The sequence below is a fragment of the Lathyrus oleraceus genome, chromosome 7 (genome assembly GCF_024323335.1).
Source record: "Lathyrus oleraceus cultivar Zhongwan6 chromosome 7, CAAS_Psat_ZW6_1.0, whole genome shotgun sequence".
NCBI classification, from domain to species: Eukaryota; Viridiplantae; Streptophyta; class Magnoliopsida; order Fabales; family Fabaceae; genus Lathyrus; species Lathyrus oleraceus.
Window position 1 is genome coordinate 271,209,684 of NC_066585.1, and position 25,082 is coordinate 271,234,765.

Below are 25,082 nucleotides of genomic sequence, written 5' to 3' on the forward strand. Positions count from 1 at the left end.
AATTGTCTGTCATTGTTTTCTTAAATCGCGCTTTCCAATCTCCTCCAAACTCTTAGATGGATAACTAACTAAGTGATGATACATGATCCTTAAATCCATAATATAACCTAAGAGTTTGAATCAAGATCAATTATAAAACTTAATTTACGGACGACAATTTAATATGTTTAGTATGTATTTCGTAGAATATACCTAGTAAAATAATAATATGTGATGGTATATGTAAAATCTAACTAATCAGTATGTCATAAAAATAATAGGTCAATATGTTTTATAAAAGAATCCTTAGAATCTAACCTATTAAAATTCAAAATGTTATATAATCTATTGAAGTTCAAATGAGTAAGTAATTGTAAGCTTTTGTCTAAGAGTGAAAGAGAAAATTTTGGGAGAGTGAATTCGTAAAAGAAAATACAAAAATTGTAACATTTTTTAAAATTGTATTTTTGTTTAGAATAATAAATAAATATTTATAATTAATATTTTTTAATATTATAATAAAAATAAAATATATTTGAAGAAATTAGGTATCTTTTCCAAAACTAACCCGATAAAAATTGAGTTTTACAACTAAAGAGATTTGGTGTTATAAATAAAAATAAAACATTTCCCCCCTATCTTTCCGGTTTGATTCCCTCTAAACTCTCATACTAATCCTTATGGTATCATGAGTTTTTTTGATTGCCGTAGACATTTGAATTTGAGCGTATATTATAAACCTCACATTGCCGCTTCAGTTTGTCGCTAAATTTCTCAGGTCTCACCTAGGGTTTCATTTTATTACTCACCGTATATTCGTTTCCTCTTGAAGGATATCTTTCACTGTTGATTGTTCAGTTGGATTCGATTCTCACCACGCCGCCGCCGCCGCCACTTTCGTGTTCCACGGCGATCGTTTTCTTCCGGTCCAGTTTTAAAACAGAATGGAAGAGATTGATCAGAAGTTAGAGGAGGATCATCCAAATGCAATAGACCATAGTGACAATGACATAGATGACGATGACACACAGCGTGACGTGGAAGATGATGAAGGAGAAGAAGAAAATGCATCGGAGAATGAAGAGGAAGGGGAAGGAGAAAAAGATACGGTGGAGGATGAAGATCAATTCAGGTTCTGTGACGGGGTAAATCCTTTGGATTTCATACATGACAATAATTCCAGTATTCAACTGTACCAGAAATTGGAAGAGTTAGAGTACGAAGCTAAGGCTAACAAAAAGCGCAAAGCAACACAGCAATGTCTCCTGTAAGGAACTCCATCTTTTCTAATTTGTCCAGGTTTCAGAATTTCAGTTTAATCCATAAGCTATCTATAAAACAGAAAACCTCTATCCTATAAGGAACATGAAATAAATGTCCAATGAGCTATTGAAGATGAGTCTTGATTTTGAGTTCAGATGCTATGAGTGTCTAGTGAAACTGTGGTTTTACATGAATGAAAACCGAATAAGTTGCTGCTGGCACTCACATATATGTTTAACTTATTTTGTATTGAATGGTTCTAAATGCAGAGAAGATGGTATTTCTGGAGTAAGCCCGGCTGATATGATGGAATTGATGAATTTTGGGCAAGGAAGGAGATCAAAAAAGGTATGATGTACACGTGTTCAGTCACAGTTGTGCAATATCTTGATAAGAGATTCACCATCATATGCTATGCTACCATTCATTAATTCCTTTAACAAAGGGAGATTGCAAGCTTTAGACTCTAGCAATGGAACAGGCATCAATGAATGATACATTTGGTATTGTGATTTTGGAAGAAAATTGTTTACATTCATGCCGGTTACATTTATCCACTAATAGTTTTTTTAGAGTTTCCATTTTTTCCATGCCAGGTCTGGCGATTTTGCTGCATTTTTGTTTTTTGTTTTTATTATATATTCTTTTTTCATTAGTTTTCTGTCTTAGATGAGTGGTTTTTACTAGTTTAATTTTACACCTCTTTCTTTGTCAGATTTTGTTCTTTCATTTTCTCAGGTAGATTTTTTCCTTGAAAGGAGTTAGATGAGAATGTGAAAGGATGAACATTCTGAATTACATGATAAGTATTTACTTGATTATTTGTCTTTACGATAACTTACATGGCACCTTTTCAATATTGTTTAAATTCCAGAGGTCTAAAAAAAGAGGGAGGCAAAGAGGATCAAAGAAGAAAATTGACGAAAATATATCACGAATGTTGGGCGATGCCAACATTCACTATGCAAATCGTCGTTATGAGATGGTACATTATTCTATTCTCAACCTTTGTTATTTATAACCAAGTGAACACATTCAAATCAATAATCAAATCAGTTGACTATAGGGATAAATAAACTTACAAACCTAATCTCATAGAAAGATTTTCTCTACGGAGTATAACTTAAATCTATACTTATCTTAACAAGACGGTTTCAGAGCCTATCAAAATTTTGTTGGGCCACCTCTAAACGGACTACTCTAGGCATGACAAAAAAATCCGGACCCAGTCGCCCCTGCCCTGAATCTAATGGGGAAAAATCGATTTAATTGGGGGCAGGGGCGGGTGCGGGGAAAACTCAGTTTTTAGTTACGGGGGAGAGAGATGCTAGTACCTGTCCCAGACCCACTCCGGCCTATTAAATTTAATTTATTATCCTTATTTTCAATAACTTTATTACCCATTTACCTTTCTTAATTTTAACATATCAAGTTAGTTAGAATTAGAATTTTTTTTTTAAATACAAATTAAATGAAAATGACTAAGTATTATAATTATTCTTAACTTTATTACCCATTTACCCATTTCATTTAATTATTAATTTTTGTTGCTATGGAAAAAACATACATTAAAAAAAACAGTTTATGCGGGTGGGGGTGGGGAAACTCGTTCCTCGTTGGGGGCAGGGGTACAATTGTTATCCCCAACTGGGTTTGGGGGTGGGCCTGAAACAGGGAGGCCGGAGCGGGGCTGGTAATGCTTAAACCCATCCCCGCCCCCGTAGCCATTCCTAGACTACTCGGGTCACACTCTTGATATTCGGTCCTAGGTGTGAAGGAGATGACATGTTAAGTGTTTCACATCAGATGTGATGTGGCTTGAAAGAGTTCTATATAAGAAAGAGACATCCTTCGCCTCACTAGCCGGTTTTGTAAAGTTGAGTTAGGCCCAACTAAAATTCTAAGAGTTTCTATGTTTTGTTGGCTCAAATTTCATATTAAGAAGGGGAACTGTTGTTGATGTTATATGTCATTAGACCTTGGTGTTAATTTTTTTCTCTTTTTTTGCACGGTTTACATGTCTGTTTAAGTGTGATTTACATTAACATTGGTACTATTATGTAGCTATTTGCAAATTAGTTATACATTGCTATGTTTTTTTTCAGGCTATAGCTGTATTGCGTGAAGTTGTCAAGCTGGAACCAAATTTACCTGAGTCGTATCACACCCTTGGACTTGTCTATAGTGCACTGGGGGAATCCGAAAAAGAAATGGGTTTTTACATGATTGCTGCTCATTTGACTCCAAAAGATTCATCGCATTGGAAAAAGCTCTTTGTGTGGTCTATGTAAGATGGTTATCATTTTTTTTGCCATTGTTATTTCTTTAAACGTATTTAGCCACATCACTCTAAGGATGAAAGAAGATAAAATTGCATCATGCAATGTATTCTTAAAATAAATGATTTGTGTTAGACCTCCTATTCTAAACGTGTATAAAAGGAAAGGGCAAAACTGATTATATATCAGTTATGGGTCGGTTACTGCTATGAGCAGTTTGTAAATAATCATGTCTAGTTAGTTATGTATGCTGTGTAACAATAAAAAGGAAAGAAACCGAACAAGGGCGGCTATATTAGAATTCAGAGTGGAATTTGGAAAAATGTTCCAAGGCTCTCGAACCCCTGGAGTAGAGGTGTCTGTGTTGTATATTTCCTGTGTAATTCCAACTATGTGCAAGTGTGTTTGTTTGTATTGTCTCTGATTTGGGAACCTTTTTGCAGACAATTATTCAATAAATTAGTTGTTATTCAGTTGCAAATCCTATTTGGTACCACTGTCTATCTGTATATTAATGGAGAAAATTGTTCATGACCACTTCATTTTGCATAGAAAATACCCTTCCACTATGCTTATTTTATTAAAGTTTATTGTTGTTTTTTAAGGATTTAGATTCAAACGATTTGTCATTTGACATGATTCATTGAAAATTAATTTGTTGTCAGTGTTGTCGATGATAAAAGGGCAAGAATCCACCATATAAGCACCCATTCTACCACGGCAGTGCCATGGCCCATTTAACAACCACAATTGTTGTTTGATCTTAACTGCCAACTCCACGCTGTGGTATAATAGGTTATACTACCCGTTTATCTAGTAGTATCTACTGTGATCAGACAACCCATATCAGATCTGGTCGGTCAGACCAATGATAAGGTTTATAAGAGAAACTTCATAGAATTCAATAGAGTACATAACACACAGATCTAGTTAATGAACTTCCTTACCAACCGTAGACTGAGGCTCTCCTTTGAGAAAATAGTTCTCAGTCTTAGGCAATGGAAAAAACTTATGCTAAAATGACCAAGTTCCAACCGTCCATATACTCATCCCAAATGCATTTACATAACAGCATCAAACAGCAATGACCTTACATCATTTTCTAGGAGATTTTATTGCTACTCTAAAATGAGAAAAAACTTTCGTCACTTTCTAACAAAACTAAGTTTGTGCATGCTTTCCTTTTAAACAATCAGTTTATATATGGAAGAAATGGTTATTTACTAAGTAGGGAACCTGTGACGACTTATAATAAAGAGGGGTTTGTTAGGATTGGAGTTAAGAAGTTAGTTAGTAAGTTGACGAGTTTAGAATAAAGTTAGAACTATTCCTATGTTTATTCAAATCTACCCAATTTTGGGAATTCTTTCCATATATCGGAGAAAGGTTCCTAACAATTGGTCCGACCTGCCGCGCTCCTTGCCAGGGAAAGATGGAGTGGCAGCATTGGAGCTTTCTTCCAGTAAAATCAAGGCCAAGTTTGTTGAACATTCAACCAAGCTGGACAATTTGCAATCTGCAATCAACAAGATTGCTGACAGGATCACACCATTTGACATTCAAGAACCAGAAAGTAATGTCAAAGATGAGTACCAGACACTGACGAAGAAGCCAGAACAGTGAAAGATGCAAAATTACTTTTAAATGCCAGCGAGTTGCATGGAGAAGCTGAGCAATTGGTGGTGACACCGGAGAAGACAGAAAAAATGTACCACTCTAAATCAACAACTGTGTCTGTGCAGCCACAGAAAAGAGGGTAGCAAATAAAGAGAAGAGGCAGAATGTAGGCCAAAGAAAAGGTGGCAGAAATCCTTTTCTTGGTGGCCAAGATGAGGCGACGGATGTAGGGAAGGATGACAACAGAAAAGAAGAAATTATACGTGGGAAACAATCAAGAACCAGAAAGATCCATAGTATTGTTAAATTGACCAAGTCCAACCAAAAAATACATACTGCATTTTTGTTTGATGCGGGCTTCTATCAGCTACTATCCATCATCACTTCAAATATGATGGGTCTTCATCTTCTCAACAATGGGATCCTGGAGGAATTTTTATTTCTTTTCAATAGTGGGGTCCCAAGGGGAATGCTTTATTTTTTTTCAACAACTATGCAACCTAAAGATAATTTTTGCTATATTGCAACCTGAAGACAATTTTTGTTAGATAGCAACCTTGAGGACAAGGTGTTTTAAGGAGTGGTGTATTGTTAGGATTTAGAATAAAAGGTAGTTTGTCAGGATTGGAGTTAAGAAGTTAATTAGAAGTTAGTAAGATGATAATTTTGTTAGATGATTGTTAAGAGTTGTAATTTTGGTTATTATTCTTAAAAAGTCTTTAAATAGTCCTCAATGGTAGAGGTGAAAGATAGCTTTTGAATAATTAAATTTAGTGACTAGAGATATCTCTAGAGTGAAAGGAGAATGCTCCTTTTGGATAGCCTTGATTGCAAGGCTAACTTCATCAGTGTAAACCTTTTGTATCTTCTCTTTCAACCCTATCATCCCATTCTATTGATAGTAACAGAAAGATATTCAAATGATTCTTCTTTTCTCTTGTTGATCAATCTTTATTCTAGTTAGAACTATTCCTCTGTTTATTCAAATCTGCCCAGTTTTGGGAATTCTCTCCATATATTGGAAGAAAAGTTCCTAACAAAACATTTTCAAATGCAGAGAACAAGGTGATATTGGTCAAGCCAATTATTGTATTTCAAAAGCAATAAAAGCAGACCCCAAAGATATCAATCTCAGAAGTCATCACGCAATGCTTTATGCTGAAAGTCAAGATTATCAAAAAGCTGCCGAGGTTTATGAACAAATATATCAACTTTGGCGTGAAAATATTGATGCACTAAAAGCAGCAGCTAAGGTTAGTCATTTGCTTTTGAGCTGGATTTGGTATGAAAGTGCATTCTATTTTCTATAGATTTCATGCTTTGCTAATTTTTTGGTCGATGATTATTTTCATAGGCAATAAACGACTGACCTTTCTAATGCAATAAACAATTGGCCATTCTGATGCAATAAACAATTGGCCTTTTCCTCTATTTGTCATTATAATATATTATCAGAGGTTGAGACTTTCTTTTAAACTTTTATATGAAGCATTAGGCTATACAATAATGAAATTAAAGCTTTAACCCAACAGAATCACAAGATGAAATTAAGAGAAAAAGTTGGACTGGCTCAATCAAATACTTTAGGGCCAAAATTTAGGGTCCCATGATCCCTCAAATCACTATATTTTTTTCGCTAAAATGAGGCTGGCCAACCACTCCTGGAAATCAGGTCAGAATTATTTGTATATTCTGTTGGAGTTTCGCCTTGCCATTATTTACCATTGGCAAAACTGTTTCTTCTTCTGCTGGAATCATGTTTTAGAATACAGGTCAAAAGGAATGGCTCATGTTTTTATGTAAATAAATATTTGACAGTATACTTTTGATATTGAAATTTGAATGGATTTTATTGCTTTCTTTTAGTTCTACCAAAAATGTGGTCAAGTTGAACGCTCAATTTGCATTCTCGAAGAGCATCTGAAGAGTAAACCAGATGGAGTAAATGCAAGTGTAGTTGATCTACTTGGTGCCTTTTTGATGGAAATTAAGGCTCATGACAGAGCTCTTCAGTACATAGAACAATCTCAAGTGGTCGGAAAAGAATTGCCCTTAAATTTGAAAGTCAAAGCTGGAATCTGCCATCTTCATCTTGGAAACATGGAAATGGCCCAGGTGCATTGCATGCATATTTCTAATTGAATAAACTTTGATTTGCTTGATCATTGGCATGCTTAATATTACTTCTTTGAACCTCAGAATATAGTGTTAGGTTTATTAGTAGTCCAGGGTATTGAGTTGGGATTTCTCGATTGGCTTTGATTTTCTCTCATACCACTTGTTAGTATCCATGATATTATGGCCGTGAGTATGGCACTTCCGAAGTCTGAATTTTTTGAAGACATTTTCCTGTAACTTTGTTTTGATTTTCCATGTTGTGGAGATTTTTTCCCCTTGTTTCAGTTTTTTTAATTAGACTTCTTGTATATTGTTTTATCATCCTTCTAGTTTTTTTAATTAAAATCCCTTCCTTTCTTTTGCGAAACTAAATAAAATAATATTTTAGGTTATTGTGTTTGTATTCCAGCTCCCCTTCCCCTTCCCTTGAGTTACTACAACGATGAAATGCAAACAGAATTATATGAGGCCTTTCTTTCAGTTTTACGCTATTTGTATGCATTACTTACACTTTTACATAATTGACAGGTTTTCTTTAATGATTTGAAACCAGAGAATGCAAACAAGCATGTTGAGTTGATCACCGAGGTTGCAGACTCATTAATGGGTTTTGGACATTATAATTTTGCATTGGATTATTTTAAGATGATTGAAGGAAATAGTAAAAATGAAAATGTATGGTAATTTCCTATCTATTGCAATTTTCTGTTTTGATCTTATTCAGGTGATTTGATTTAGCAGACGCCTTAATATTTTTCTGTCTTACTTTCTGGTATTCAGCTGTACGTTTAATGATGTTGATACTTCGATGCACTATTCCTCTCTAGCTTAATTTGCTGTGTAAAATTTACACCGTTCTCTTAAACTATAGAGAATCATATGCAACAGTTCCCAAATATCTCGCAAATTAATGGTACCATCCATGTGTTGTTGGGAAGAAGCTGATAGAAGGCCAGGAAATATCTGCTAGGACCTAGGATTAACAGGCCCCGGACTTCTGGGAACTGACAACGAAAGACGGATGGGGTTCTTACGTTTTTAGTGCTAGTTGCAAAATTTGGCAAGATTGGTGATTTTTGTTTTGTTTTGTTTAGTTTGGTCGTAGTTGAATTTCACCCGTTTTTAGTTCTTGAAGAGTTTTCTTTATTTTTAACAAGCTGAAAGCTTCTGTACAGGAGTTCTTATGAAGATTTTATAGGTTAATTCTTGGGGAATATAAGGATCATTTAGTCATCATAATCTTGATAATGAAGATCAATGTTATGGAACACAACTATATAGATCAATTTCAATAAATAAATTTTCCTCTCATATTTCTACTTCCGAAGTCATGAGTATCATGAATTTGCCGTTTGTCCTTTCCCTTGTGTTTTTCCTTTAATCTATTTTTATTGCTGCCTGAAATTTTTTACCAGTCCTTTGGAGGGAGGAGTAATATTTGCTTATTTGAATAAAATGAAATACTTCACTGTTTACATTCTATCTTTAAAATGACATACTTCACTGTTTGCAATTCTATCTTTTTTTTCTCATTATGATTTAGTATACTTGTTGAGATTCTCACATCTAATATTGGTTATTAGTGGAAGACAAACCCTTGCCATACAAAGTTGGTTTTGAGGGGTTGATTTAGGTTGGCTCAGTCAAATTCCAATTTCTAAGATGATATCAAGGCTACTGGAGATTTGTATGGATAGAATATTGATTATAAGTGGGAAACACCCTCACCCAATTAGTGTCAAACTCTTAGGGTCTGATTGCGAGTTGGTTTTTGGAGGGTTTTGGAAGGGGAAGACTTTGGAGGGTTGCATGTATATTTTGATACATATTTGATATTTAAAAAACAACAACAACATGATACATTAGTATATATTATCATATTATTTTATTTTATTTTGTAAAAATATCAAATACATATCAAAATATAGACGTAGCTCTCCAAAGCTTTTTCTTCCAAAATCCTCCCAAAACCAACTCGCAAATACACTCTTATAGTCTAGTTAAACTCGACTTGTAATTACTTATAAATAAAAATATACAGAAAAAATCAATATTAGTTATATCTGGTTAATAAGGTTGACGTATCTTTCGTTGTCATTATTGTACCATCAGGCAAATCCGATATTGAAATTTAATTTCCTTGCAGGGTCTTTTGTATTTGAAAATTGCTAGATGTTATCAATCCTTGGGAGAAAGGAAACAAGCAGTTATCTTCTTTTACAAAGGCAAGGTTTTATTTTTATTTGCAATGGAATTTAGGCAAATTATACTTCACGAGAACCATTCCCCTCTTGTTTTTCAATACAAAATATGAAATTTCTTTTCCCCCAACATTTTTATTGGCTGCTGAATTTTCTAATGAACGTTTCTTGTAGAATTTGTGCTCTTAGCCTAGCTCAGCCTCAAGAGCTAGCTCTAGAGGTGAGGATTATCCATGCCTTATATGGACTACTTTGGCCATAAGATACCATACCTCTTTACATACGCTTGGATCATGTTGTCCAATCACTACACCCCCTTTTTCCCTAGGATTGGACATATGGAGCATGGACAAATACAATCATCATTCTTGACCCAATAACAGATCTATATTCTCTAATACTATTTTAGAATTTGAGGATTGTTCAAGTTTTATAAGGACTACTTTGGCCGTATATCTAATTGGTGTGTGATCTGAATGCGTTCCCAAAAAATGAGTTTAGTTACAACCTTCTTCCTGGAGGAGTTTTCTCGAGTATTCAGAAGATTCAAGTCTTGCAGTTAACCTTAAACATTTTCCTTTGCTTAGCTTGAGTCTTCGAGGGACACATGTATTCGTAGATTCAAGTCTTCCGGCTAACATTCATAGTTTTTTTACCTCATCTTCTAGAATCTTCATTGCATCTCAAGTGACACATATTATTTAATTATTTGAAGCTTTGAAACCCATTTTTGTTTCTATATGCTTTGTGATAAGCTAGAAAGGAAATAGAAAAGAGTCAAAAGAGGGTGCATTGGTGTTGCACACTCATTTGACCGAGGCTTGCAATTTTACAATAGATGCTTGTAAAGTTATCACATGCTGATGATGCAACACTCTGATTTTTTATTATTATTCTGCTTGGATAGTGTTTACCCCCTTTTTTTGTTTTCTCTTTCACTTTTTTGTTTTTATTTTTAAATTTTTCATATACTTAAGTTTCTAATGAAGATTTTGTTTCAGCCTTAGAAACACTACAAGATGATGTTGAAGCGCGCATAAATTTGGCTTCACTTCTAGTTGAGGAAGGGAATGAAATTGAAGCCATTTCCTTGCTGTCTCCTCCAAAGGATTCTGGTAGTTGTAACAATGTTTTTTTTTTGTGATTGAAGTTCTTTCATGGAGATACTAATGGTGAGGTACTTGCAGACTCTGGTGAAGCACATTCTGAAAATTCAAATAGATGGTGGGTTGATGTGCGAATAAAAGTTAAGCTCTGTAACATATTTCATATTAAAGGGATGCTTAATGAATTTGTGGATGCAAGTTTCCCTATGGTACACGAATCACTGCAAGTTGCAACTCCTAGACGAAGGGTAATATTTGAGAAACTATATTTATGCATACACTCTCATTTTCATACAAGCACATTCACAGAGTTGAACATAGATATATGGGATGCTCACTAACCTGTTGGAAAAACTAAATGATGTCATCTAGATCTTCTAAAAATTGATTACTCTGATAAAAAGGTTAGATGGGGACTTGTCAGTTAGTTGTTAATTGAGTAAGTAATATCAGGTTTTTGGTTTTTAAAGTTAATATGAAAATGTTAAATGTTATGAATGGTCAGTCAGTTGGATTTTACAACAACCACCACCAAACCCTATCCCACTACGAGTCAGTTGGATTTTAGTTGATAAAATCATGTAAAGGAAACGTCTTCTATTTAGGCAGATGTCTTAACTCTTGGTCTAGAGGACACTGATGCATGATGCAGACATCCCGTGTTCTCATTTGTTTTAACCTTATTCATACAAACTTCAACCATTTGGGTCCCTAGCTCCTTAGGTATATGTGCAACATGAAGACTCTTAATAGTGTGTTTAGGACCAACTCATTATGAGAGCTTAAGCTTTTGGATGCAGGCTTTGAAACATTTTATATCGATTGAATATTTGTAAGATCGACCATCTTGTTTCCGTTTTTGAGCTATTTGAAGTTACTGTTTTGAGTTTGTTTTTTAATACTGTGGGATTTTTTGCCCCTCCCAGTATGTACTCCCTTTTCCTGCTTTTATAACTCAAAAAAAGGAATGCACCTTACTGGTTATTGCTGCAGGGCAACTCAAAAAAGGGCCTCCCCACAAGCGAGCTGGTTAAAAGGGTAAGGGTAGCAGAGTGTCCGGAAACGGGTAATGTGTTTCGAGCATTCAAGCCCGTAGCTTCATCATCTGATCTGTGAGTGTTGTTTTTCACATTGTGTAATCACATTCCTAATTGTACCTTCGCATGCATAATCTGGTGTACACACAGTATATATATAAAATACTGCTGAATATAAATTATTTAAAAAGTTGAGTTAGTGTTAACCCTTAGTTAGAGGTGATTAATGATAATTGATTTGATGATTGGTCCTAGTTAACAGATTTCTGTTGATTAAGAACCTGTTTTCATTTATTGACAATTGTTGTAATCATTGTGATTCTGAATGCGGTTAACAGATTTCTGTTGATTAAGAACCGGTTTTCATCTATTGACAATTGTTATATCATTGTGATTCTCAATGCTCCTTGTATTTTATAATCTATATATCACATATTTGTGTGTTTATATAATATTCTCCCGCGTGTACTTGACACAGATTCACTCAAATGCTTTCTTATTCTCACGTTCGCTTGTGGCATCTAGAGCCTAGTGAGAAACTCTAATTCGTGCTCACCCAATGGGTCCACTGTCTATGGGCGCCAATTTTTTGGACCTGTTTCTGTTGGATCTGAGTTTGAACGGGTGGATTCTATTATAGGTTAAAGAGCTTGTTCACTAATTTGTCCTTCTAAATGTAGATAATTGCAATATCTATCATTTTCTTATGAGTTATTAGTTTTATTAATGCCAAAATCTTTGAATTATTATTATTGTTGTTATTATTATAAATAATTTTTAAATGATTTAATTAAATATAGCCTTAGTTAGACAGTTACCATATTCTATATTTTATTAGTTATAGGATCCCCTTGCCAAAATCTGCATGGCACTCATCATACATGGTCTTTGTGGTTCAGTGTGTTAGGATGCACCACTAATCTATAGCTATTTCATCTAACAATAAAAAATGGTGGTTCTGATGCTTTTAAAAATATAAATGTTATAATTTGCAATTCAGTCCTCTATGTAGTATCCCTGCCTGCAAGCAGTTCTACCTTGCTTCTACCTCCGCCAAAAAATGGTATCTAATACTCATCCTTGCCTAGTCAATCCCCAACTTTACTTCACTCCAAACACACACCCCAACTTTTTTGTTGAATGTCCGAATTTTTTGTTAAATACCTATCTAGATGACATTCAAGATAGGAATGTTCAATTGTTGAGTTCTGTGTAGTCTTTCTGTTTTGGGCTTAGGCCCTCCATAATCTCAAAAAAAAGAACACCCCAAATATCTGATTGGACTGTATAATCTGATTCAATCACAAACATTACAACAACAACTAAGCCTTATTCCACTAAGTGTGGTCGGCTCAATCACAAACATTAAATTCTAAATTTATAAACAAACCATTATCCAAAAGCGAACTTATAAATCATTTTTCATGTTCTTTGCCCTCTACATTTGCTTACAAGGTGAAAAGAATTCCTTTAATATTGTTTTATTGAATTAGGTTGAAAGCTTCCAGGGCAAAAAAGTTGCTCCAGAAAAAGGCTATTGAGAAGGAGAGAAGAAAAGCCGAGGCATTGGCCTCTGGAGTTGGCTGGTTAAGTGATGATTCAGATGATGAGCCTCAGGTAATTTGACAGAGACTGGCACCGAACAGAAATAGTTTGGAGAATAGGAATACTTTACTGATAATAATTCTGATGGACAGTTTGAAGACCAGAATATTGTGCTTACACACCTTACAAAAGATATAGGAAAATAGTACAGAATATTAGGCACACACCAAGATTCGAGAGCTTGGTTCTCTCCCTCCCAAGTGTCACAACTTCAGGATGATCAGAACACTGTTCTGTCTCTCTCTCCCTCCCAAGTGTCACAACTTCAGGATGATCAGAACACTGTTCTGTCTCCCTTCTTATTCTGCCTAAGTTTCGTAACTCATAATAATAATAATAATAGTAATAGTAATAGTAATAGTAATAGTAATAGTAATAGTAATAGTAATAGTAATAGTAATAGTAATAGTAATAGTAATAGTAATAATAATAATAATAATAATAATAATAATAATAATAAATAATAATAATAATAATAATAATAATTGCCGCCTTTAGACCCTGTAATTGCTACAGATAACATTAAAATTGACTGCTTCTATGCCTGTAACTGCTACTTGACAGCATTTATCTTGCCTTATTTGTGCCCCTTCCTCTTATAAAGAATATTTACAAGAGGTCTAACAGTCATCTGTTTGGTGTTTTCCATTTTCACTTCTAATTCAATTTTTTTAATGTTAATGTGTTAACTAGAATTTGTATATACTGCGTGGGATGTTTCCAGGTACCAAACACAGAACCTCCCTTGTGCAATTTTCACAAAGATGATGAATATCACCAGCTAATCATTGATGTTAGTACTTCTATCACTTTTTTCTGTATCACCTTTCCTTTTTAAGCGGTGACCCCTTAATGTCAATGTACAGTTGTGCAACGCATTAGCATCCTTGCAAAAATATGGGGACGCATTGGAAATTATCAATCGCACTCTAGGATTAGCTCATACTTTTCTGTCTGCCGAGAAAATTGAGAAACTTGGCTCTCTTGGAGTTCGTAAGTCCTGAACGTTTACAATATTGTATTTCCTTGATTGATTTTATGCTTCTAACCTATGAAGAACAAACACCTCTAGGAGTAGGCGTGTTGCGGTGTCCAACACGCGTCGGTGTCCGACATTTGTATGACACTCGTACGACACGTGTCGGAAAAGTCAAAGAAGTGTCGGCAAAATCAGATAAGTGTCCACTAAAAAACAGTTTTTTCTTTGTTTCTGACACTCTTCGAATCAATGGTTGACACCCGGATGACACTCATACGTGTCCGACAATTCAGACAAGTGTTTCAAACAAATATTTGTTTTTTTTTCTTTGCTTCAAGACACTTTTATACATATTTTGGACAAATCCCACACAAATTTAAAATTGTTAATTTTGTATTTAAGCGATGTTATTAATAAATAATTAAAGACATTAATTTTGATTGGAATATTTTCAACTTTTTAAATCATAGATGGATAAATAAAGCTGAAATACTCTCTTATACATAGAGGTGTCGGTGTCCTATGTTTTGACATTATCGGAGTCGAAGTGTCCGTGTCGTGTCTCGGTGTCCGTGTCAAAGTCAGTGCTTCATAGCTTCTAACTATTCTTGTTTCAAGAAATCAAAACAAAAAAATGATGGAAGTCTATGGTGGCTAAATGCATATCTTGCTGACAAAGCAGTTTTATGTTCACAGAAATGGCATACAAGACCACAAATCCTAAACAAGGTTTTAATTGTGTAAAACGCATTGTTCAGCGAAATGCACAGAGTTCTGCTGCTTGGAATTGCTACTACAAGGTCATATCGAGGTAAATTTGTGGTTGCAATGAACCTAACTTTTGTTAGGCTCTTCAATTTGATTTGGTAGTATAACAGAGTTATGGCCTAAAGTAAAAGTAGAACCTAGTTATTTAAATTTGTTTACTTCTTTTATCCTGTTTGATAGATTGGAAAACCGAGATACAAGACACGACAAATTTCTGCGTAGTATGCAAGGAAAATTTGTGGATTGTGTGCCTCCTATCCTCATTTCCGCGCATCAGTTTACTATATGTAGCCATCATCAAGATGCGGCAAGGAAGTACCTTGAAGCTTATAAACTTTTGCCTGAGAATCCATTAGTTAATCTTTGTGTTGGTATGTTGTTTCATTTCGTGCTGCTTTTGTATAGTGCTTTCTTTAGCCGAGGATAAGTAGAAGTTGGACTCTTATTTATTATTGTTTCTTAGGAACGGCCTTGATCAACTTGGCGCTGGGTCTCAGACTTCAAAATAAGCATCAGTGTCTCATACAAGGTCTTGCATTCCTCTACAATAATGCGAGGATCTGTGAGAACAGTCAGGTTTGTTTTCATGAACTTCTTGTTCCAATCTGCTGAAATTTATACCTTATGGATCCTTGAATTCATGGAGTCACTTTCAATCAAATATGAATAAATACACATTAAAATAACTGGAGTAGCTATCAGATAAAAAACTTACTACTGGGTTATACATTAATTTCTGACTTTATTCATTAATAAGGTGAAACTGAAGTAATTGATTGCTAAACCACAGGAATCTTTATTCAACATTGCTCGGGCATTCCATCATGTTGGCTTTGTAACACTGGCAGCAATGTACTATGAGAAGGTGATTGCTATTAACGAAAGAGACTATCCAATTCCAAAACTCCAAAATGAGAATGTTGACGCGATTGAAAATGAGAAACCTGGTTACTGCAACCTACGCAGAGAAGCGGCTTACAATCTGCATTTAATCTACAAAAGGAGTGGGGCAGTTGATCTTGCTAGGCAAGTTTTGAAAGATTATTGTTCCCTTTGAGGTTACATGATATTTACAAAACTGCAAATTATCTTCAGGGTTAGTATATATAGAATTCATTGTGTTTACACCCAACAAAATTAGAAACGCGCAGTGCAGTAATTTTATTTAGTATATGGTTTCTGAAAACGCTTAGTCCAGTATATTTATTTAGTATATGGTTTCTGAAAACGCGTAGTCCAGTATATTTATTTAGTATATGGTTTCTGAAAACGCGTAATCCAATATATTTATTTAGTATTTGGTTTCTGAAAACGCATAGTCCAGTATATTTATTTAATATATGGTTTCTGAAAACACCAGACAGTAATTATACAAAGACACGCAGAAGCCTTCGTAGTCCAGTATATTTATTTTTGCTCTACATTTGGACATTCCAGTTTTTTATTTGCAGCGCTCTAAAGGGAGGAATGCTATTTATTGAGGTACAATTTAGAGACTAAATGGTACTAAGTTTAAATTGGTAATGTGTAGTGGTGTCATAGGGATGTTTGCGCGATTTTGACGAAAAAAATCATCTGAGCCGCGAGAGAAAAAAATAAGTTGTTCGGTTTGGTTCGATTGATTTTAAAAAATAAAATCAGATCAATGTAGTTTGAGTGGTTCGGTTTTTTATATGATTTTAATTGAGCCATACATACACCTATAGAGAACAACATAACTTTGTGTATACATTATCAAATAATATCAAAATTCATTATATTTAGACAAACTTTTAATTCAATATACAAAAATCAGATTAGACAATTAAAATAAAAAATAAAAAATAGTAGCATAAAAAAATATTAAAGATATTACAATAAAACATAAAAAAATAGAAGAGAAGAGGGATTAAATAAGATGAAAAGGAAGAACAAAAGAAATGCGAGATTAGAGAAGAAATGTGTGATAAAATTGTAATTGAAAGAGAAAAATATAATATAAAAATAAGAAGATGAAGAATAAAGAATGAGAGGAGAGATTTGAATATAAAATATGAAAGAACAATAAGAGGAGAAATTAGAATATAAAATAAGATGTGCATGTAGGGGTGTTCAAATTAATCGATTATTTAAATTATTCATATTTATATTTAAATACGGTTAATAATTAGTATGGTTTTAACTTTGTTATTAACATAGTTTTAATCAAATTCATATTTTGGATATGCATATTCAAAATAAAAATCGAATTAGTCTTTTTTTTTATAAAAGAAATTGAAGAAAATCTTTTTTTCTTGAGTTTCTTTTTGAAATAAAATTTCTGGAAAAAAACATTTTTCAATAAATAAAACAAAATTTCCTTTTTTTTCAAAGACTTTAAAAAAAATATTTTTTAAAAAGTTTTTGTTCGGAATATAAAAAAAAGACTATTTTTAATTTTTGAAAAAAAATATTGTTTTCTTAAATTCTTGCTAAATATAATTTAATTTTTTAAAATTAAAAATAGTTATAAATTTGATTATGGATATAACGGTTAAAAATTAATTATAACCATTTTACAAAAGGAAAACTAGTTATGACAATTGATTTTAATAATCGGTTATAATATATTGATTATTTATAGTTATGGATTATTATGAAAATTAATCATAAGCATTCCTAAATGCATGGAAAAGAAGAGGAGAAGAATGTGTTATACTATTATAAGATATTTGAGAAAGTTGAAACTGAAGTTCTAAATATGAGTAAGAGAAAATCGTGTGTAGTCCAAGGTAAAGACATAATAAGTTTAGATTTTAGGTTGGGGTAGGATAATTGAATATTGAATTGTAATATAATGAAGATTGATTTGGTTTAGTCCGGTTTACAAAATACAAACTTTAAATCAAACTAAATCGTACGGTTTTGTTAAAAGATATCTCAAACACATTTGAACTAAATATAATTTTTTGCAGTTTTAATTAGGTTTGATTTGCGATTTTTTATTGAGTTAGATTAATTTTGAACACCTCTAGTAGTAATATGTGATGGGTGAATATATTTTAAGTGTCAATAGTTATAATTATTATATAATTAAAACATTTGACTAATTATAATTATATTAGAAGTAATTTTTGAATATTTTTGATTCGATGTATCATTTCTTTTTCTTTTGTTAGTTAGGTTAGCATTTAGATTTTTCATATTAATACAATTAATAAATTGTTACTTTCAATACCAACATTTTCCTTTTTTTTTCTGTCCTACTTTACTTATTTGTGATTTCTTTTTATTCTCTCTAATAAATATTTATTGAGAATATTAATAATAAGTTTATAATTAATATTGTGTTTAAACTATTCTTTTTCTCCTTCACTCTTTTATTTTTCAGGTGAATTTTCTAAATAAATAATATTATATTTATATATTGCTTTTTAATAATTTTAGATCTTAGTTTTTTAAACTAACGATCATTTATTCTAATTTTAAATTTATTTATTATATTTTCTTGAAATGAAAAAATTGAAAAGGAAATAACATAAATTTTCTTATCTTTAAATATGTTTATTTTGTCTCCTTAATTTTTTATTCTTATTTTATATTTTTGCTTTGGATATTTTTCCTTTCTTATCAAATTTTCTTCTAATTTTCTATCTTCGATTTTTTCTAGATCTAATTTTCTAGATCTTAAAAGTTTAGATATTTTTGTTTTACATATAGAGTTTTATCTAATTTCTTAATAATCTACATTTATAATTATTCTTGTATATTTACTTGATTTAAAAAATGTATCATATAAGTGTGATTTAAAAAATGTATCATATAAGTGTGATTTAAAAATATAATTATGGTTATAAAATTATCTAAAATTTATAATTTTTATCTATAAGTGTGATTTAAAAAATTTATACTTTTCCTCTTTTCATCTAATATTATCTACTTTTCTTAATAATCTATTTATTAAATCTACTTTTGTATGAGATTGAAAGATAAAATTAAAATAATTTTATAAGAAAACAATTAAATTTACTTTAATATATTTTTGGCCAATCCATTATATATAATGCAATTTCTCTTATTGTATCTCTACTAAAATCATACGTGAGTTTAAATAAAATGCAATCAGATTGAGAATTTTTTCCTGTTACCCCAATTTATATGATGTCCCCAATTTTTCAATATTTCCAAAATATTTTTTTAATATTTACATTTCAAAATTTTCTTTTCTTCCATAATTTTTACTTTTTCAAACTTACAAAAACAATTTTTTTGAGTAGTTATTTTAATTTTTAATTTCACATTTTTTAGAATTCATGTATTTGTACTGGAAATTTGAGAAAATACGGTAAAAAATATCGGAAATTTCAAAAAATCCGATATACAATACCGAAAATTCTCAAAATTTTCGTGGACAAACAACATTTATCGGAAATTTTTAAATTTTCGATATATCGGAAATTTTGAATATATATGAAATTTTAGGTAACCTAACAAAGCTTTCAAAAAATGTTTTATTTGTGTAGACGGGAGCTGACATGGTCATTTACAGATTCATGTAGCGATTATACGCAGTTCTTCACCACAGACAAAATATATTTTGCTATGTAATAAGTTTAAATTAAATATTTTCTCGCCCTTATATGATATTGATAGTATACTTTTTTGTGATGTAAATGACACATATTTGAGTTCTGATCTGAAGTATTAGTCTGGTCACAAATATTGACAAACAACATGGTATTATAGTTATGACGGTTCATTCTGATACTGCAAATGACCAGCGAGGTAGTAAAGATAAATTGATTTTGGATTGTGAGAAAGAAGATAATTATAAAATGATGAATACATCTGAAAGCAGTAAATCCTCAGAGGGCACTTATATTATGAAAGTGAAATGCCATTTTAGGCTTAGATCTGTGTCTAGTGGTAGCGGTTGAAAGGTGATGGTTAGGTATGAGTTTCACAATCATAAACTATATGAGGATTTAGATGGCCAAGACATATTTGGTCGTCTAAAAGTTCATGAGAGAGATTTTGTGAATGACATGACGAAGTACAACATGACTCCACAGTACATAGTTTTTGCCTTGAAAGACAAAGATCCAGAAAACTTCACCAGTGTTACCCAAGTGTATAAAGCTAAAGTTATATATAATGCGAGCAAGAGAGATTTATTGACGGAAATATAAATGTTGTTGAGTCTTATTCATAGAGAGAAATATACGTGTTGGACAAGAAATAGGGAAGACTCAAAAGTTATTGTTGATATCTTCTAGACACATCCTGATTCAGTGAAGTTGTTGAATATGTTTCACTTGGTGTTAATTTTTTATTGTACATACAAGACAAACACGAACCGGCTACCACCGCTTGAGATTGTTGGTGTTACGTAAACAAAATTGACGTTTTTGGTAGGCTTTGCCTATTTGGAGCATGAAAGGGAGGAAAACTTCAAATGGGAAATGGAGAAGCTCAAAGAGTTGTTCTCTTCATAGAAATTGCTACCTAATATTGTGGTGACAGATCGAGAACTTGCATTGATGAATGTAATTGAAGTTGTGTTTACAAATTCAACTCATCTGTTATGTTCATTCCATATTTTAAAAATTGTTAGCATGAAACGTAAAGAGTATGTTAAACCAGAAAGACATGAGCATGTCATGGATCTAGGGAACAACATCATGTATGCTAATAGAGAGACCAAGTTTGTCGCACACTTGAAGCACTTTAAGACTATTTGTGCTGATATTCCTTTGTCTGTTAAGTATGTGATTGAAACATGGTTGACGCCTTATAAAGAAATGTTTGTTGTTGCTTGGACTAACATAGTCACTCATTTAGGTAGTACAACAACGAACAGGGTGAAGTATGCTCATTAGAGACTAAAAGACATGTTGACTACAAGCAGAGGAGATTTGAGCCGAAGTTGGGGTGCCGTGAACACCATGTTGAAGTTGCAACTTTGTTAAATCAGGGTCTCGTTCCAAAAAAGTATCGCCAACATTGAGCATCAGTATAACATTTCATTCTATGTCAATTTGCACAGTTTTATTTCAAGGAAGTGTATACAACATATAGGGAAGGAACTAGAAAGAGTAAAATTTATTGGTACAAGCAAAGACGCTCGTGGTTGCTTCATTCGAACAATACATGGGTTACCTTGTGCGTGTCAACTTGTCGGTTTCCAAATATAAGAAAAACTTGTTCCTTTAGATCCAACTCATGTTTTTGGGAAGAAATTACACATTTAAGAGCATGGTATCAATCTTGAAGATACTGTTACAAAGTTGGATTTAGAAGCAGAGTGCGAAGAGTTGAAGACATATTTCAATTCTTTGGATATTGTAGGCCAGAGAGTGTTGAAGAAAAAGTTTAGGGACTGAGAAGATGAAGTTAGGAAGTCATCATACGTAGTTTTGTAATCTTGTACGTAGAATAATTTTTGTGGTTAATATGTATTTATTATATGTGATGACTTTTTAATCAAACCATTTACGGAGGCCATTGTATCAAAAAAAATGAAGTTCATGTTTTTTAGAATTCTAGGAGCATTACCGAAAATCCAAAATTTTCGGGATTCTTAACCATTTTACGCAAAAGTCATGATTTTAGGTATAACTCTTCCGGAAAATTTGAAATTTCTGATATATGTCTTCTGGAAATTTGAAATTTACAGTATATGTCTTACAGCAACGGTAAAAACCTGTTAATTCACAAAAATTTTGGTATCTGCTTAAAATTTCCAATTTTTTTACAAGGGTATCAAGGTAATTTCGCTCAAAACGGATGGTGTCAGGTTTAATCGGGGGTGTCAAGTTAAATGTTCAATCAATTTACATAGGTTACCACATATGAGTCTAAATAAGAATATAGTTATGTGTATTAATTATTTACATTTATTTTATTAATCTTATTATCGTGGGACAACGAGTTTCATCAATCAACATACTTTTATATATTTATCTTTTTTATTTATTTATTTTTCAGCATAAGTCGTGAATCTTTTATCGAGAGTGTAAAAGTTCATTTGTGTCTTTTAGAACAATATATATAGTTTTTAAAAAGATTAGTTTGACTATCTAAAAGGGAGTAGTGACGTTTTTTTGTTAGTATGTTATTTATGTATAATCTTTATTATATATATTGAATGAAATTATATGTTTTTACATTGCAACATTACATTTTAATTTCATGAATCACCCTACATATGACGATTCAATTGTTTATGTACTACTAATTGACATGTCCATAGAGCCGCACACAAGTATTTTAAAAGAATAGTTTTATTGATCTAAACATCATTTCTTACCTAATAGTGTTTTTGTCTTCCTAATTGTGCTAATTAACCATTATAATTCTAGCATTGCGTTTTAGCTTATGTTTTATTTGGGTAACGCTCTTTCCATCTATGGTGGTGTCTTTCACGTTTTTGAAAATTCGAAAATACCCTTATATGTTTAGAGATGCATTTCTGGAAGTACTCAAAATCCCACTAATCTTCACTTTTTTGAGATTCACTTCAGTTTTTTTTAAAAATGATTCAGAGATGCACCTCTGTATACTATTTGAGTGTATCCGGATATGCATATCCGAAATACACCCTGCACTCATTTATGCAGTGATATTTTCGGAGATGCATCTCCGGAAATGCCCAGCCTAATTTAATAAAATATAACCTTGCATGAGCTTCTTCTTAACGCTAAAAAAATAAACTCCATTGCAAAGTCCTTAAAAAATTTCTCTCATTTTCAATGAACTTTTCAACACCAAAACATGAGTCTTGTATTTCATCACTTCAAATGGAACAAAACAAGTTAAAATTACAGGTAAAGATCATTCATTTCATTCTTCATTTCTTGCAATAATATTGAGTATGTGTTGAAAAATGGACATTGAATCCGATATGCATCTCCGAACGAAGTTATGTGTAGTCCGGATGTGCATCTCCGAATTGTCCTATTAGTATAAATTTTAACACTGTTTTTTTTGTTATTGGTAGCAATAAATATGGTGCACCCGAATATGTTTCCTAAAATTATTGTGAGTGTGGATGTTAAACTGGTCGAAGTGAAACATGATGTTAAACTTGATGAAGTGAATGATGATGTTCAACCGGATGAAGCGAATGAAGGTGTTAAAGCGTATGCTCGACCGGTTATTTTTGAGGTAGATGTTCGTACATAATTTACAAATAAAGAAGTGTTTATTGTTCGTTAAAATATGCTACAATGGGTTCGTAGGGAGGCCAAAAAATTGGGGTTTGACGTTATAATTTAAAGGTACCACAATGGTTCAGATAGAAGACACGCTTTTGTAACAATGATATGAGAAATAAGTGGTACGCACCAACCAAAGATTTGGCAGTTGAAACAGGACGACATTGGATAGAGGAAATGTGAGTGTCCGTTTAAATTGCACGGATACCGTATGGCAGAAGAGACATGGAAATTTAACGTGATTTTTGGTATACATAATCATGCCTGGCATGCCAAGTTATGAGATTCCGAGATAGATTTTGCGTGCCAGATGTGCTAGAGTTTAAGAAGAAGATTATTGAGGTAGGTCATAGGAGTGGATTGAGTATTCATACCAGTGTTACTAAGATGTACCAAGATCTTAAGAAGATATTTTGTTAGGCCAGGTATAAAGAAGGAGGTTGTTGAGTTTGTTTATTATTGTTTGACTTGTCAGAAGTCGAAGATTGAGCATCAGAAACTGTCTGAATTGATGCAACCGTTGAGTATTCCGGAGTGGAAATGAGATAGTATTTGTATGGATTTTATGACAAGTTTTCCTAAGACTTCTAAGGGAATTTATTCGATTTGGGTTGTGGGGGATAGGTTGACTAAATCAACTCATTTCATTTCAATAAATATCAGTTATCCGTTGCAGAAGCTGGCAGAGGTTTATATTGAAAAGATTATCAGTTCGTATGATATTCCTTTGAGTATTGTTTCAGATAGAGATCTGAGGTTCACTTCGAGGTTTTGGGAGATTTTGCAAGAAGCCTTGGTCCTTGGGAACCAGGTTGCGATTGAGTTCTGCTTATCATCTGCAGACGAATAGTCAGATAGAGAGAACCATACAGTCGTTAGAAGATTTGCTGAGAGATTGCATATTGGAGCAAAGAGATAATTAGGATAGCTATTTGTCATTGATCGAGTTTACCTTCAACAACACTTTCCATTCTAGCATTGGAATGACCCCTTTTGAAGCATTGTATATTAGGCGGTGTATGACACCTTTGTGTTGGTATGATTATGGTGAGAGTTTTGCACTTGGACCAGAAATTGTTAAGCAGACGACTGAGAAGATTAATATGATTCAAGAGAAGATGAAAGCTTCATAGAGTAGACGTAAGAGTTATCATGATAAAAGGAGGAAATCACTCGAATTCCGAGAGGGATATCATGTGTCCTTGAGAGTCACTCTGGTGACTGGTGACTGATGTTGGTCATGCTTTGAAATCCTGAAAACTCACGTTGTGTTTCATTGGTCCTTATCAGGTATTGAAGAGAGTAAGAGAAGTAGCCTACAAAGTTATTTTACCACCATCTATTTTGAATTTTCACATTGTGTTTCATGTGTCTCAACTTTGGAAGTATGTTCTTGATCCGTCTCACGTGATTCAAATGGATGATGTGCAAGTGAGAGATAATTGGACTATGAAGGCATCACCATTACAAATTGATGATGGAGAATTGAAACACTTGAGAGGTAAATAGATCATCTTGGAGAAAGTTGTATGAGGAGGCCCTGCTGGAGGAAGTATGATGTGGGACCTAGAGAGTCGGATGAGAGAATCTTATCCGAAGCTGTTTCGTTCAGGTAATTTTTTAGGGCAAAAATTCTATAAGTTGGGGAGAGTTGTAATGCCTCGAATTCAATTAATTTATTTAATTTAATTTTCATTGCTTTTATATAATTGTTTGGGTGATTTGATATACTTTTAATTATTTGTTTTGGTGATGGCATGTGTTATGCGATTTTTGGGGGTTTATTAAAATTTTATTTTATTTTATTTTATTTTATTAAAATAATAAAATAATCATAAAATGTGAGGAATAGTGATATTGAGGCAAAAATTAAATTATTAGAAAAATAAGGGGAAATGGTGAAAGTAGAGATTAGTGGATGGGTAAAACTATGAAAATGGGAGTTAATTATATTCT

General features: G+C 32.8%; 1 protein-coding gene across 2 annotated transcripts; it reads left to right on the forward strand.

Annotated features, from left to right (window-relative positions):
• Positions 1–585: 585 nt before the first annotated feature.
• Positions 586–16,264, forward strand: LOC127108346 (uncharacterized). 2 transcript variants are annotated; one of them, XM_051045811.1, is made up of 18 exons: positions 588–1,246; positions 1,512–1,590; positions 2,117–2,227; positions 3,348–3,529; positions 6,196–6,391; positions 7,005–7,253; positions 7,785–7,931; positions 9,403–9,481; positions 10,459–10,572; positions 10,645–10,811; positions 11,557–11,675; positions 13,094–13,217; positions 13,930–13,998; positions 14,072–14,198; positions 14,881–14,995; positions 15,133–15,323; positions 15,416–15,528; positions 15,743–16,264. In XM_051045811.1, exons 1-18 carry the CDS (start codon positions 924–926, stop codon positions 16,007–16,009), a joined length of 2,772 nt encoding a protein of 923 aa, XP_050901768.1. In that variant the 5' UTR covers positions 588–923; the 3' UTR covers positions 16,010–16,264. The 2 variants fall into 2 exon arrangements, 1 of the variants encoding a protein (XP_050901768.1); XR_007796008.1 differs by lacking the exons at positions 15,416–15,528; positions 15,743–16,264 and adding an exon at positions 14,278–14,379 and having other exon boundaries at positions 586–1,246; positions 14,879–14,995.
• Positions 16,265–25,082: the final 8,818 nt, after the last annotated feature.